We start from the raw sequence: 13,979 nt of genomic DNA, 5'->3' as shown, positions 1-13,979 counted from the left end.
GCACTAGCATTAGTTATCAAGTTCCGCCCCTTTTGCTTGAAAGGTGAGACCTGAAAATTGAAAGTGATAATTCACTTGCATCAGCTGAAGAAAATTCCTCACGCTGAAGAAATATAAGATTTTCCCCCCTTTTGAGGTAATGGCAGCATGAATTCAACTAAGATTGTAAGAACTCTGATTGCAGTGCTGAAAGAAAATGATCTCACATTCAGCCTGATTTCACAACCGACAAACCACCTGTCTGAGTACAATACAGAACTATCTTAGCCTCGGTCTCATGTCTTTCAAACACAGTCATCATAACCGGCCACGGTTCACCAAAATTGATACGTCAACTGACATTTTGAAGGGGAAGAAAAAGAGCCAAAAAAAAAAGAGTAATGCGCTTGAAATTCATAAGTTAAAAAGAACGCAGAAGCAGAGGACAGAGGAAAGCTTCTTAAAATTGGCATCAGGATGTGGGATGCCACTGCCTAACCCACTCTGTCAAGGAAGCCACATTCCTGTCTATGTCGTCCACGGTGTCACTCTTCAATGCCAGAACGATGTCTTGAGGGTAGCTTTCTTTTGCCTCCTCCAACAGTACTTGGAATATTTCACATTCTACATTGTTTGAGAGCTTCGACCCAGTGTATCCTCTGACATACGAGAGAGACATTAAGTGATAAATTTATGCAGAGATATCAATTGAGCGAGACTTAAGTAAATCAAGTGAGCATTACCTCTTACTCAAGCGATCATAGAGGATAGAGTTTTCTGTTTGAAGCACAACGACGAGATCAAACCATCGCTCAGGGAAGAAGTCACACCCATGGTAATCAACAATGTTCCCGCCTTGTTCCATTGCATCCTCGAGCTCATCACATACCTAACATCAATATTACGGAATGAGCCTCCCATATCGACTACAACTTTGACAAGTCATTTACTGCAGTAGATCACTAAAGATGTTCAAAGAAACCAAGCAAGCAAGAGGATATGATGAAGAAGTTACATTCTATAAAGGACACAGGCAACTTTAAAAAGGTTTCACTACTAGTTCATTTGCACTTGATTGAAAATGGAATCCTCCTCTCAATATTCACAACAGGGCTAGAACATCTTAACCAGATACAACAGCAATTGTGTTCCAATGCATAATGCGACTACGCTGACAAAATCCTGGTAGCTCTCACTGTAAATGCCGAACCCTATTGTGCTACTCATGACCACTTCAGCTCAGCCAGCATCCGAAATTATTTGAACAAAACCATGCGCTGGGAGGCTCATCGATTATAGAGTTAGTGGGTCATCATCAAGAACCGTATCTCCACAACCAATGACGAATCCTTAAAGATCGTTTTGGCTGGTGCGGCGACACCCACAAACTAGAAACACTTCGCAGCTCACTGTTGAACAGCCGCGCAGCCGATCGCCGTGAAAAGATTCAAAATTTACCGTCCTTCCGACTCCTATAAGAAATATTGACATTCACGAATCTTCCAATTGAAGGTTCTCACTTCATAATATCATCTCTACCGTAATTAAACTGAAATCCCCCTCTTTCTACGCCCCTCCACAGGTTTTTCTTCATTCAAGACAGAAAATTCAGATAAACCCAGCTCAAAACAGAATCAACTAAGAACTACGCAGCAGCTCCGCAGAGAATCAAATCAATCGCCCGCGCGAGCTTCTCAAAATAACCGGCACGTCACCCCGAAACAAGCAACCCAACACGCAGCAAGCGAAACGGCGGCAGCAAAAAAATCTCTAGGGTTTCCGTTGCTCTCACCAGGTCCTCGTTGATGACATGGCACTCAAGCTCGTCGTCCCAGCCGTCGTGCAGGCCTTTGTCCTTGACCAGGTCGCCGATGCCGACGTGGCGGAGCTGGGTGGCGTCGGCGAGGGCGGTGGCCGTCGTCGTCTTCCCCGTTCCGGGCGTGCCCGTGACGAGGACGTTGGGCCTCTTCCTCTCCCGATCCTTCGCCATATCTCCCGACCGCCTTCAACCTTTCTTCTCTAGCAAACTGCGAAAGTAGAGAAGAGAGAGAGAGTTTAGCTCAAAATCCACACTTTGCCAATGCTGTGTTGGAATTAGACCGGACCGTCTTAAAAATTGGTCCAATTTTAGGTTTCCGTCGAAACCGGTCCGGTTCCCAATTTCCAAGATGCTTCTTTACTCGGAAATAATTTCATTAGAGTTTAAAAACCTTAGATTTTTTTTCTTGATATTTTTTTCTTTCTGTTTTTTTTTTCTTCATTCCTCTTCAATCTTACTTAGACACTTCATGACTCTCTCTCTCTCGCTCACGACTCACTCTTCTCCTTGCTTGCTCGTGACTTGCCCCCTCTTGTTCAAACCTTACAACTCTCGCTAGTTCCTAACCCACCTTTACTTGCTCACCTTTTGTTTATCTTTTACTTTGAAACATTTTGTTCTTTTAATCGAAAATGCATAGTAGATAAAGTAAAGGAACAATTCAAATGGGCTTCAACATCCAAAATGGGTTGAGGAGGGCTAGAAACCTAGCATTGAGGAAGAGCTCTGCAAAATTGGGCTTTAGTTACCTAATCCGCTGCTTTATTTTGTGACCTAGAGTAGTGGGCTAAACATAAAAAAAGGCATGCAACGAAGTAGGGCCAACAATCTTTTGATAGGTACTTCAACATCCTAAGGAGGTTGGTCTCCATATATGACTAATGACCTATTTGGTAACCGGTCAAACAGTGCTAGATTTTATTCTTTTGTTCAAGTGTAATTTTGGAAAAGAATCGTGTTTGGTAAAATTTTTATTCCTGGAAACAAATTTTTTATTTTATTTTTGAAAGTAAATTTGGAACGGAATTAAGAATAAAAAAAAAATTGATTCTTGTTCCTAGCAATAATTCTAGAATCAAGCCCATATTTTCTCTTTTTCTTCTTCTTCCCTTTTCTTCTTCTTCATCCACTGCCGTGGTTGCCCTCTGTCATCGTTCGCCGTTTGTTGCCCATCGCCGCCGGTTGCCGGCAACCGGTCCGGCAAGCTTGCCAAAGGCAAGCCTAGCCACCGACGAGGCCCACTTAGCCACCGGCGAGGTTGAGCGAGCCTCGTGATCTGGCGAGGTCAAGTCTTAACGGGGCTAGGCGAGCCTCGCCAATGGCTAGGCGGGCCTACATACGGACCTTTTTGTTCCTATAAGAGACGTTTAGGTTTGACCTTACGAGGTTTAAGTTTAACCATCGGGGCTGCTTGTTTGAATGAAAGTTCCCCCATCATTGGGACCCATAAGCTACTTGATTGATTGATTGGCCAATGATTTCAAGCTATAGATCTAAAGTACTCATCATTGAGATAGACTCCAAAATTATCATCCAACTTGTTAACTTCAAAAGAGTAACGAATGACACTAATTCAACACTACTTAAGAGTATCATAAGGCTATTGAACTCCTATTTTGAGTTCAAAATTTATCACATTTTTCAAGAAGGTAATCGATCTGCTAATATGGAAAGGTAATTAATCTGTTGATATGTCTAATAATGTTGACATAGCGAAGAGTTTGGATACTACTACTCGCAACCTCCTAGAAAATTATTTTATATTTTGCTTAGTGATAAAATTGGCATTATAAACTTTAGACATTAATTTTTTTTTTAATTTTGTACCTTCTATTTAAAAAAAAAAAAGTACTCATGACAACTTTTGAATGAGGTAATTTCATTTACAATTAATAATATTTGCTTGTGCATCTAAAACTTTTTGGTTAGACGTTTCATCATGGGTTGCGAGCTCCAAGAAAGGGAGAGGGTGAGGGCCGCATAATTGACGATTTGAGCAGGGGAGCGGTTGACGCCTTCGGATATATGGGGCCTCATGTTTTCATTCTTCTTCTTTTTTTGTTTATGAACATAAAATTTGTTTTTTTGTTCCTGGGAACAACAAAAAGAACAAAAAAGCGTTTGTTTGCATTTTTGTTCAAAATCAGATTTTGTTCTCGGATCACAAAAAGAACATAAATGAGAAACAAAAAAAAAATTGTTTCTTGCTCCAGAAGTACTTTTGAAGAAACACTTCTCTATTTTCTTCTTTTCTTCTTCTTCTTTTTTTCTTCTTCTTTTCTTTGGCCGGTCGCCAGAAGGCCTCGGCCATGGCCGGTGACCGGCCGTCAAGGGCGGTGACGCCGTCGAGGTCGGCAACCTGGCCCAGTGTCATCTGGCCCCCAGGCGAGGCCGGCGTCGGCTGGATCTAGGCGAGGCATGTCGGCCGTCGGCGGGTCGCCAGAGTCGGCGACTAGCCAAAAGAAGAAAAAAAGAAAAAGAAAGGAAAAGATGAAAAATAAAATAAAAATATTAAAAAATTAAAAGAAACAAAAAAATATAAAATCTACCAAACGTATTTCTATTCATTTTTATTTAGAACAAGTTTACCAAACACGTGTTTTGGTCAAAAATTGTTCCGAAGAGAAACACTTTTATTTCTTTCCTGGAACAATTTTGAATAGAAACGTTACGCAAACGCGCTCATGGAGGCACGATTGCGAAGGCTCATGGCAGCGATCGACTGGCGGTGGCCCGGTAACGGGCAAGCAACAAAGGGGCTGATCGATGGGGAAAAAAACCGAAAGGGAAGAAAGATAAAAAGCTAAAAAATGAAAAATTAAAAAGGTGACTACATCTTAACCATTGAATGTTCAACGGCCAAGATGTACTTTGTCGAAAGACCTTAAATATTATCATCCGCCTGATAGGAACATAGTCTAATTTTATTCAATGAGAGTACATGAAAGGGGAATCCATTTATCGATTCCTCATTAAAGGATCCAAACGAGGCATTAACAAAATCACGAAATTGGAATCCACTTATGAATTCCTTCAATTAGCACGTACACATAATTTCAATTTTGGTAATGATTCAACGTAGAAATTTATGACTGGAACGTGCACATAATGACCGAATGGCCAATGAGTAGATAACTTAAATGCTTTATCCTACACGTAAGACCATCCATTGCTACGAATAGTCATTTGGAGCCTAAAATCTGAGTTGGGATTTTGATTACTCAACCATCGATGTTAGTTTCGTCATGAATGTCGCTCCTTTTTATATTTCAACCACTAATTCCATATGGAGAAAAAGATCTCAGTGACCTTATGCAGTGCCTGACCTTTCCATCACGTGGATACTCTCCCAGCAACAAGCAAGCAAACCCTTTTTTGCACTCGAAGCTGTGGTAACGTGGATGCTACGTCCTCTCTCTCTCTCTCTCTCTCTCTCTCCATCTGTCTGTCTGTCTCGCGATTTGGACCACATACCATAATGAGGGTGACCCTCGAGACTATTGTGAGTCGAAGTTGAGAATCAATCGCACTTATTTTGATAGTGCAAAATAGCGGTGATGCGACGAGGGGGAGGCTCCTATACTGGAAGCGCTGGCTGTGGTGGTTGAATATTCCGCTAACGACATGGACAACTTTTTTTTTTTTTTTTTTTTGTGGTTTTCGTGGCCGCCCCTCAGGTTGGACAGCTCCGGCCGGTTGAGCTCCGCCAGCGTGAGCTTTGGTCTTGAAGAAACAAGGAAGACGAGGAAGATGATGAACAGTCATTTTTGAGGGTAAAAGAAAACCCAATTATCGGTGAGGGCAATATTGGAAGAAAAATTCATTAAACCCCCTCAGCATTCCGGAGCATTCCAAATCTTTAGCGTTACAAGTATGGGCTTCAATCTTTGAACCAAGCGGTTTAAATTTTTTAAAGGGCTTTTCGTACTGGCCTTGGGAATGCTGAACCAAACAGCCCTTTAAGCCGACTCTTAAAAGTGACACATACCGTTATGAGGGTGACCTTCGAGACTATTGTGAGTCAAAGTTGAGAATCAATCGCAAGATGGTGTACGGCGTACGGTGATGCGACCTCCTATACTAGAATCGCCATGTTGAATATTCCGCTAACGACATGGACAGCCTTTTTTGTTTTTTTGGTGGTTTTCGGCCGCCCCTCAGGTTTGACAAAAAGAACATTAAAATATCTCTCAGTTGCCTTTAAAAGGCTCAAACGCGCTGTGGCAATTCATCAAGCAAAGAGCACCCGCTTGAGAGAGTAGCTTAAAAACAGAGTTTTGCACTTGGTGTGTGTGGTCTGAGCGGTATAGAGCTGAGAGAGATAGTCGGAACAAAATGGTTTCCCAAATCCCAGTGATAGTGTTCTCCGAGGAATGCACGAAACCGGGGACAAGTTCATGGGAGAAAGCTTGCAAAGTGATCGTGCAGGCTCTTGAGGATCACGGGTGCTTCATCGTTGATCACCCCAACGTCCCTCTTGGCCTTCATGACACTGTCTTTAGTGTCGCCGAGGATCTCTTCGACCTCCCCCATGAAACCAAGATCAAGAACACCAACTTCAAGCCTTCCCATGGCTACATCGCCAAAGTCCCCGGGACTCCTCTCCTTGAGGGCATGAACATCGACGGTGCTGAGAAGCTTGAAGAGTGTGAAAAGTTCACCTCTATCATGTGGCCCTCTGGAAATGACCACTTCTGGTACTGATCTTTCTCCCTTTATGTATGATACTAAAGGTATAAGAGACTTCGATAAAAGAGGTCTCGAATGCTTATTTACCATCTGCAACATCACTTTTAATCGATATCCTGTAACCTTATATCAATATGCTTCATATTAATCTAATGTTTTGATGAACGGAGCACCTTCATCTTGTCTCCGTAGAGAAATTACAGTGGTATGATAAACTTAAGTCGTAGCTTGATCATATAGACAAAATCATTCGAGATGCAGAAAACGAGTTATTCAGTATATATGTTAACTTTTATATGCTTTGGTAGTAAACCTAATAAAAATTATTGCCTCGCATAACAAACGCGTTTGGTTTACAAAATATGACCAGAGTTGGGCTCTCCAGCAGGCTTTTAGCTTATCAAGGGCATCGAGAAAAACATTAAAAAAAAATAAAAAGTTGGTGCGCTAAGTTTGACTACTCCAGTTTAACTTCTCTGTTTTTCTCTGGCTGCAGCAAAACTGTTCATGACTATAGCAAATTCATAGCTGAGATAGAGAAAGTAGTATTCAGGATGGTCTGCGAGAGTTACGGTGTCGAAAAATGCTTTGACCCTTACATCGAATCCTGCACGTACCTCCTACGATTCTTGAAGTACAAAAAACCAGCAGACCTTGACGCTAACGTGAACCCGATCGCTCATACAGACAAGAGCTTTTTGTCCTACTTGCACCAGAACAACATTAGGGGCTTGGAAGTGAGGACCAAAGACGGGGAGTGGTTCACTTTCGAGCCCTCGGCTTTGACATTCATGGTCATGGCCGGTGATGCATGTGTGGTGAGTCACTTATTTGCTCGTGAAAATTCTTCTTAGCACTAGTTTGCACAAGTAAGTTAAAATCATTTCTAATTTTGTGTGGTCCATTCTTGATCAGGCATGGAGCAATGGGAGGATCAAAGCTTGTTACCACCGAGTGGCAGTTAGAGAAGAGAGTCAAGTGAGATACTCTCTCGGGACATTCTCGTACATCTCGGGGATGATCGAGACCCCTGAGGAGTTCATCGACAAAGCACACCCACGGCAATACAAGCCTTTCAATCACATCGATTTCCTTTGCTACTACGACTCTAGTGACAACCGCATCAAGGCCGAGAGCCTTATCAAGACCTACTGTGGAGTTCAGGCCAATTAGCGCTCATGATTAATTCAGAATTAATGTAGTCTTCGCCTGTTAATGCGAAATAAGAAGAGATTGAGGAGACTGCAGTCTCTCAATCTTCTTTGTTCTTTTTTTGTGAAATAAAGAGGTATAGAAAGGTCAAAAGGTCATTGATGCAGAGGTTATTTGAGGCATATTTCTTGCCGCAAATCGGGTGTTGTCCACCCACGTTACGAAATTAATGGAGCTTCCTTTATTCCTTTCCAAAAAACCGATTTGATTTCCTTGCTGCATAAAATGATGTTTTACGTCTACAAGGACATATGACTCAAAAGTCCTTGTCATGTGTTCACTGAAAAGTCTTACATTTTTTTTTTTTTGTAAAGGTAAGAATATACTAAACTTTAGCCAATTATACAAAAGATCCGGCGTCAAGAACTTTCGCTTATAATGCAAAGAGGCAGAATGAGTGGAAGGGATTTGAAGTAAAAGAACCAGAAAAAAGAAAAACAACAAAAAAACAAACGAAAATAGCCGAAACAACCGGCAAAAACAAAACAGAAAATGCCACCATGGCACAAAAGAGCCGTCAACAAGGAGTGGCAACACGTAATAGCAAGGCGAGAAGAAAAGCAATAGCTGGAACAGGAACCGACAGCCGATCCCCGACGGAAACCGGAGAAGCGCCTTAGAGAGTCGGAGACATCACCACTAAGGAGGAGGACTAGGGCTAGTGTGGAAAACGAAAGGGTCAAAACCCCACCCTCGTTGGGGACGCATGTTTCTTGAGTTATCTAGTACCTTACTGAAGGTCAGCACTTCGTCCTTAACGACTTTGATAAGATGATTCTTCAAAGCCAAAACCACAAACGCTTCTCCCCGAAAAATTATACTATTTCTTTTCTTCCAAATTAAATGCCACAAGGCCCCAAAAGAAAATCGAGCAATGGAGTGGAAAAAATCCTTACCATACAGGAATTTCAAGGCCCAAAGGAGGTTCTCTGCCCAAGACCTATTACGCCAAGGAAGATTACATCTACTGGCCCAGAAAAATGCAAGAGTCGCCGAGATAGGACAATCAAAGAAAAGATGGTCGATAGAGTCTGGCGTGACATTGCAAAAGGCACATAAGTCATAATCAATTCTTCCAAAAGATAAGAGGAAATTGGAAGGATGAAAACATTGGCCCAATAGACTTGAACAGAATGTAGCACTGACCTTGTAAGTTGTAAACGACCCGCAAAGGAAAGAAAACGCTGTGTCCATGATTGCACCCTCGAAGTAATGATGTTGACTAGAGTAATGCAGTCATCTTTCCGAAGTCTGGAGGAAATAATAGGAATTCCCAAGTATCGAAAAGGCAAGGAACCTTCTTGGAATCCAAAAAGAGACATGAATGTGCTTCGGGAATCAGGGGGAACCCCTGAAAAATATCTCACTCTTGTGGAGGTTCGGATGAAGGCCCGACCACCGAGAGAACGTGTCAATGCCCACCTTTAATAAAGTGAGAGAAGGTGTAGTCGCTTCCGCAAAAAGTAGGACATCATCGGCAAAGAATAAGTAGGAAAGTCTAGTCGACTTGCACCTCCAGAAATATTGGAATGAGGGGTGGCTAGTTTGCATATTAAGAATTCTTGTAAACACCTCCATAACAAAGGTAAATAGGTAGGGTGACATGGGATCTGCTTGTCTAATACCCCTACCACTTGGAAAAAAACCATGGAGTTCTCCATTCAGCGTAACAGAAAAGTGTGGCGAGCGAACACAACGCATAATAAGTCTAGAGAAATGAAGTGGAAACCGAAAAGCTCGGAGAGTTACCTTAAGGAAGTCCCAGTTAAGGGTGTCATAGGCCTTCCTGAAATCAACCTTTATGGCACATTTGGGTTTATGCGGCTTATAGTGGAACCCAGCAAAGAGCTCTTGGGCTAGCAGAATATTGTCGCTTATACGTCTCCCCTTAACAAAGGCGTTTTGAGTAGGGCTAATAACATTAGGCATAACAGCAGCCAAACGGTTTGCAATAATCTCCGTGATGCACTTGTACACGTATTGCAACAAGCAATAGGTCTGAAGTCATTGATCGTAGTTGCATTCAGGCACTTCGGCACAAGAGTAAGGATGGTGTTGTTAGACTCCTTAAGGAGCTCGCATGTATTGAAGAAATCCAAGACCACCGAGGTAACCGTTGGGCCTACAATGTCCCAGCAATGTCAAAAGAATTCCACTCCAAATCCATCAGGGCTTAGTGCTTTTCCAGTTGCTAAGGAGAATAATGAATCTCGAATCTCCACTTCCGACACGGGATTTGAAAGAAGCGGAATTTGACTGTCGTCTAGTGCACAAGGGATTACCGACCGAATATCATGAATAGTGTTGGTAAAATATGTCTTTAGAAAAGGGTTGAACAATGAAATCGGATCGAGTAAAAACAACTCGGACTTTGAGGCGTGATATCACTTTCTTTAAGGATTTATTTGCCCCACAACGTTGCTAATGGTCACCGGCAAAAATCCTCCAGATACAACAAAGTCTCGGATGAGAATACTAAATAGCAATTCTAGTATTTCTCCAGGGTCTCTCTAAGAAACAATCGAAAAATTGGCTGCTGTTTTTTCAGAAAGAGAACTCGAAAATGACAACTCTTTTCTTTCCGAAAATGACAAGTATATATATGAAACAGTATTGCAACTCTTCATGAAAATTGCGAACAAACACGTCTTTAGAAAATTGTTGGATAAACCATTCGACTCTTCGGAAGAAGTCGAAAAACGAACAATTGCAATCCTTTCGGATAAATTAAAACCGAATAAGTAATTTTCCAAAGGTTGTCTTGAAAAGACACAAATAAAATTGAATAACTTTTTTTTTTAAATAGAATTTCGAATTTTCATTTATATTTCATTTCCGAAATTCTCAAATTAAAAGGCAACCTTTGAACTAAAATATAAAATAAAATAATAAATAACAATGGATTAATGCCAAAATCGCGTAATTATCCGCGCACCAAGACGCGGTGGTATGGTGGGGTCTAGCCCCACCTAATCACTCCTTTAACTACAAAAGGGAAATTCCTCATTAATAAACTAATCCTCCTACTCCCACCTTTTCTATGTGGGACAAAGTAAAAGGCACTCATTTTGTTTTAACAAACAAAATTCCAACAAATAGAAGGTAGGGTATTGTGATTAGCAGCAGCCAAGAGATCACGAAAGTGAGAAACAACCAACTGCTGGATTAGGGGGGGTTCCTGCACCGTATTTCCAACATCATCTCGAAGCAAAATGATTCGATTAAGGAGGTGCCTCTTGTTCACCAAGTGGTGGAAAAATTTGGTATTAAGGTCTCTTCTTCCAGCCATTTAATTCTTGATTTATGCTTATAAAAGCTTTCTTCCTGAAGGCGTAAGTCCGAGAAGGTATTAATGCACTCTCGTTCTTTGGCTGCTAGATCCAAATTGAAAGGATCCAAGTGAAAAGCTTCCTGCACAGCATTAAGAGCTTCACGAGCTGATGCGGTTCTCGCGGAGATATCTGAGTAAGACTCCTTATTAAGGCTCTTGAGCTTAGCTTTAACAAGCTTCAATTTGACATAGAGGATAAACATGGCCGTACCTCTAACCGGAGTGTCCCAGGCTTGGCGGATTATCTAGTTAAAGGTCGGATGTTGGATCCAAAAGTTAAAGAACTTGAAAGGTTTCTTTGTCTTTGGAGTTGGGAAAATCTTTACAACCATTGGGGAATGGTCTGAAATTCCAACCGGGAGGAACAAGGCCTTAGAGAATGAGAATACATTACTCCAATAAGGATTGATGAGGACTCTATCAATTTTTCTCTACTTGCGATTTTCCCGGAGGATGTAGCCCACGAGAATCTACAACCAGTATACCGCAAGTCCTCAAGCTCATCGTATGATGGAAGCCAAGTGGAAAGGCTGTCAATCCTATCCGAAGGGAATCTTATGGCATTGAAATCGCCTGCAACTAGCCAAGGAGCACTGATCCGAGAAGAGCTAGTGCGAATAAGATCTTGCCACAGAGGGCGCCGATGCACGAAGTTGTGCTCAACATAAACCACAAAGAGATAGAAGGAATCACCAGTGGAAAGACATCTCAAATGTCCATGTATAGCTTGGGGGGAGAAGGAAAGGGAGGTAAAATCAGCCAGCATGGGATTCCAACCGATTCAAATTCTCCCTTTATCAAAATGCTCATAGTTAGCAATCCAAATCCAGCCCGGCACGAGGTCACTTGAAATAGAAGGGAACTGAGCAGGAGAAGCCTTCGTTTCCAAAATGCCAACACAACAAAGTATATTAACTCTAATGAGGTTCCTGATCTCCGCCTGTCTAACAGGACCAACCAGTCCTCTTATATTGATCTTAACATAAGTGAAATTCACAAAGTTTTCGTTGTGCATACTGATCTAGAAGCTTAATCTCCCCTACTCTTCACATTTCGATCAATCTACAAACAAGAAATAGCAAACAACTTTGACATTCTTCAGAAAAAATATTGTGGCCAATGAAAATATTAAATCTCCAATAGGAATAACTAAATAGATCTCAATTAGAAGAAATTTTTAGTTTTCTTTGTTCAAAAAGATGTGTAGTTTTCATTTGCTCTTAATTCGTTATATTAGTATTACATGCTATCTTTCGCGTAAATTTGTCACTAGGCGCTTTTGGAAAGTATTTTTCTCCCTCCATTTATTCATCATAAAAGTGAGATCACAGAGCTTGATTGACAATTGACTAAGCTAGTGCTTATAGAGTAGTATTAATGTTTTATGGCTTTTAGCTACATCGCATTTTATTAGCACATCCAATAATGAAATTGAATATCAATCATCAAATTACAGTTTCTGCTATTCCAGTCAAGCAAAATAATTATAAATCTATGTTTCCATACATCAAATATTCCTTAGAAGTCTATGTATTGGGCAAAGGATAGGCATTGCCAAATTAGTGGATTATACGATTCATACCTAACCTACCATCAAATTGCCGCTTCTGCTGTTTCAGTCAAGAAAAATAGTTATTAATCTATGTTTCAATACATCGAATATGACCGACAAAAAAAAAATACATCGAATATTCCTTAGAAGTCAAGTACCGACCAAAGGATAGGCATTGCCAAATTAGTGGATTATACAATTCTTACCTAACTTACCATTTATCATATTTCTTGGTATGAGAATACGTGGAATGCAAAATAGGCAAGTGAATCCACTAATGAAGAGAGTGGCCAATTCTTTGCCTTTATATACAGCTCTCGTCCCTTGATGCTTCACGCCTCAATATCTCATTACAATTAGAGCCACAATCTTACCACTATCCTCATCTACGAAGTTCCATCATCTCCTATAATCTTTTTCTCAAGAAACCTGTGGATGCATCTGAATTGTTATCCAATGTTTAATCAAAGGCATGAAAAACACTCCCAATTCCAACAGGAGATGCATGATCACGCCCTCTAAAACTGAAATATCGGATCAACGATTCACCATAATAAGCCATTCACAAGACTCGTCTCCAAGGTATGAGTTTCCAAATCATTTGAGCTTAACTACTTTTGTCTTAATCCGACTAAATATCAGCCCCATGTGCAAATTGGATGATTGATCTAACTTTCCACCGCTAACTTATTGCAGGTTCGGAGATATTTGTGGATGTTACATTTGTAGATATTCTTGCTTTATCGGCATGTCCGATAGCGACCTTGGATATTGATCATCGATTTTCCGTGTCCGCAAAGCAAAACCATCAATAGTTTATGGTTCATTACAGCGATAATATGTGATTTGATACATCCATTTTCAAGTACCTCATGTTAAACCAAATAAGGGCTCCGTGTAGGGAGTGAGCTTCCCTTCATTTTTTTGCCTCTGAGAAATGAATTTTATTTACACAGCATCCATCTATTTTTCCATATACCGTGCAGATTTTTAATACAGTTCTAATTTTTCCTGTGCTGCTAATGACACGTGATATTAATCTTGAGCGATGATCAAGTTAATCCTGCGACAGTAACATGATCCCGAAGTAATGGCAAGCTTGATTGATCTTTTCTGTTATACTTTTATCAAATCAACAAAATCTGACGTGGATCCTCTATTAATTATGCTGCTTTGAAGTCCCATACATATTTTTCATAAATTCAAAATGAAAGAAAGTTAAATAATACATGCTACATGCTCTTTATATAGATACGATCTCTCTCTACCTAGTTCAGCGGATCTTTCTATTAGTACTTGTCGTGCTTCTAATTTTATGAGCTAAATAGATATTGTCCACAATTGGCTCCATCCTGTCATAAGAATTCCAGCTAAACCATAAATGAGATTCCCATAAA

The 13,979-nt window shown here is 40.8% G+C and overlaps 2 protein-coding genes across 2 annotated transcripts; one reads left to right on the top strand and one right to left on the bottom strand.

The window, feature by feature from the left end:
• Window positions 1-178: 178 nt before the first annotated feature.
• LOC104421686 (adenylate kinase isoenzyme 6 homolog) lies at window positions 179-2,048 on the bottom strand. The gene is made up of 3 exons (XM_010033725.3): window positions 1,772-2,048; window positions 723-868; window positions 179-638 (listed from the first exon to the last, which is right to left on the bottom strand). Exons 1-3 carry the CDS (start codon window positions 1,967-1,969, stop codon window positions 452-454), a joined length of 531 nt encoding a protein of 176 aa, XP_010032027.1. The 5' UTR covers window positions 1,970-2,048; the 3' UTR covers window positions 179-451.
• A 3,998-nt stretch (window positions 2,049-6,046) lies between these two features.
• On the top strand, window positions 6,047-7,801 carry LOC104421687 (probable 2-oxoglutarate-dependent dioxygenase AOP1). The gene is made up of 3 exons (XM_010033727.3): window positions 6,047-6,495; window positions 6,984-7,305; window positions 7,403-7,801. Exons 1-3 carry the CDS (start codon window positions 6,134-6,136, stop codon window positions 7,658-7,660), a joined length of 942 nt encoding a protein of 313 aa, XP_010032029.1. The 5' UTR covers window positions 6,047-6,133; the 3' UTR covers window positions 7,661-7,801.
• Window positions 7,802-13,979: the final 6,178 nt, after the last annotated feature.

Source organism: Eucalyptus grandis, chromosome 10 (genome assembly GCF_016545825.1).
Source record: "Eucalyptus grandis isolate ANBG69807.140 chromosome 10, ASM1654582v1, whole genome shotgun sequence".
Taxonomy (NCBI): Eukaryota; Viridiplantae; Streptophyta; class Magnoliopsida; order Myrtales; family Myrtaceae; genus Eucalyptus; species Eucalyptus grandis.
Note: the sequence above shows the minus strand (reverse complement) of the source record. Positions and strands in the feature narration are given on the sequence as shown.

Bases quoted from the DNA above. Each gene is read 5' to 3' on its own strand.
- LOC104421686 (XM_010033725.3), bottom strand. From the start codon at position 1,969: ATGGCGAAGGATCGGGAGAGGAAGAGGCCCAACGTCCTCGTCACGGGC. The intron at 869-1,771 runs GTGAGAGCAACG...TATTGATGTTAG, and splicing joins ATGTCATCAACGAGGACCTG to GTATGTGATGAGCTCGAGGA. The intron at 639-722 runs GTAATGCTCACT...CTCGTATGTCAG, and splicing joins TATGATCGCTTGAGTAAGAG to AGGATACACTGGGTCGAAGC.
- LOC104421687 (XM_010033727.3), top strand. From the start codon at position 6,134: ATGGTTTCCCAAATCCCAGTGATAGTGTTCTCCGAGGAATGCACGAAA. The intron at 6,496-6,983 runs GTACTGATCTTT...CTCTGGCTGCAG, and splicing joins TCTGGAAATGACCACTTCTG to CAAAACTGTTCATGACTATA. The intron at 7,306-7,402 runs GTGAGTCACTTA...ATTCTTGATCAG, and splicing joins TGGCCGGTGATGCATGTGTG to GCATGGAGCAATGGGAGGAT.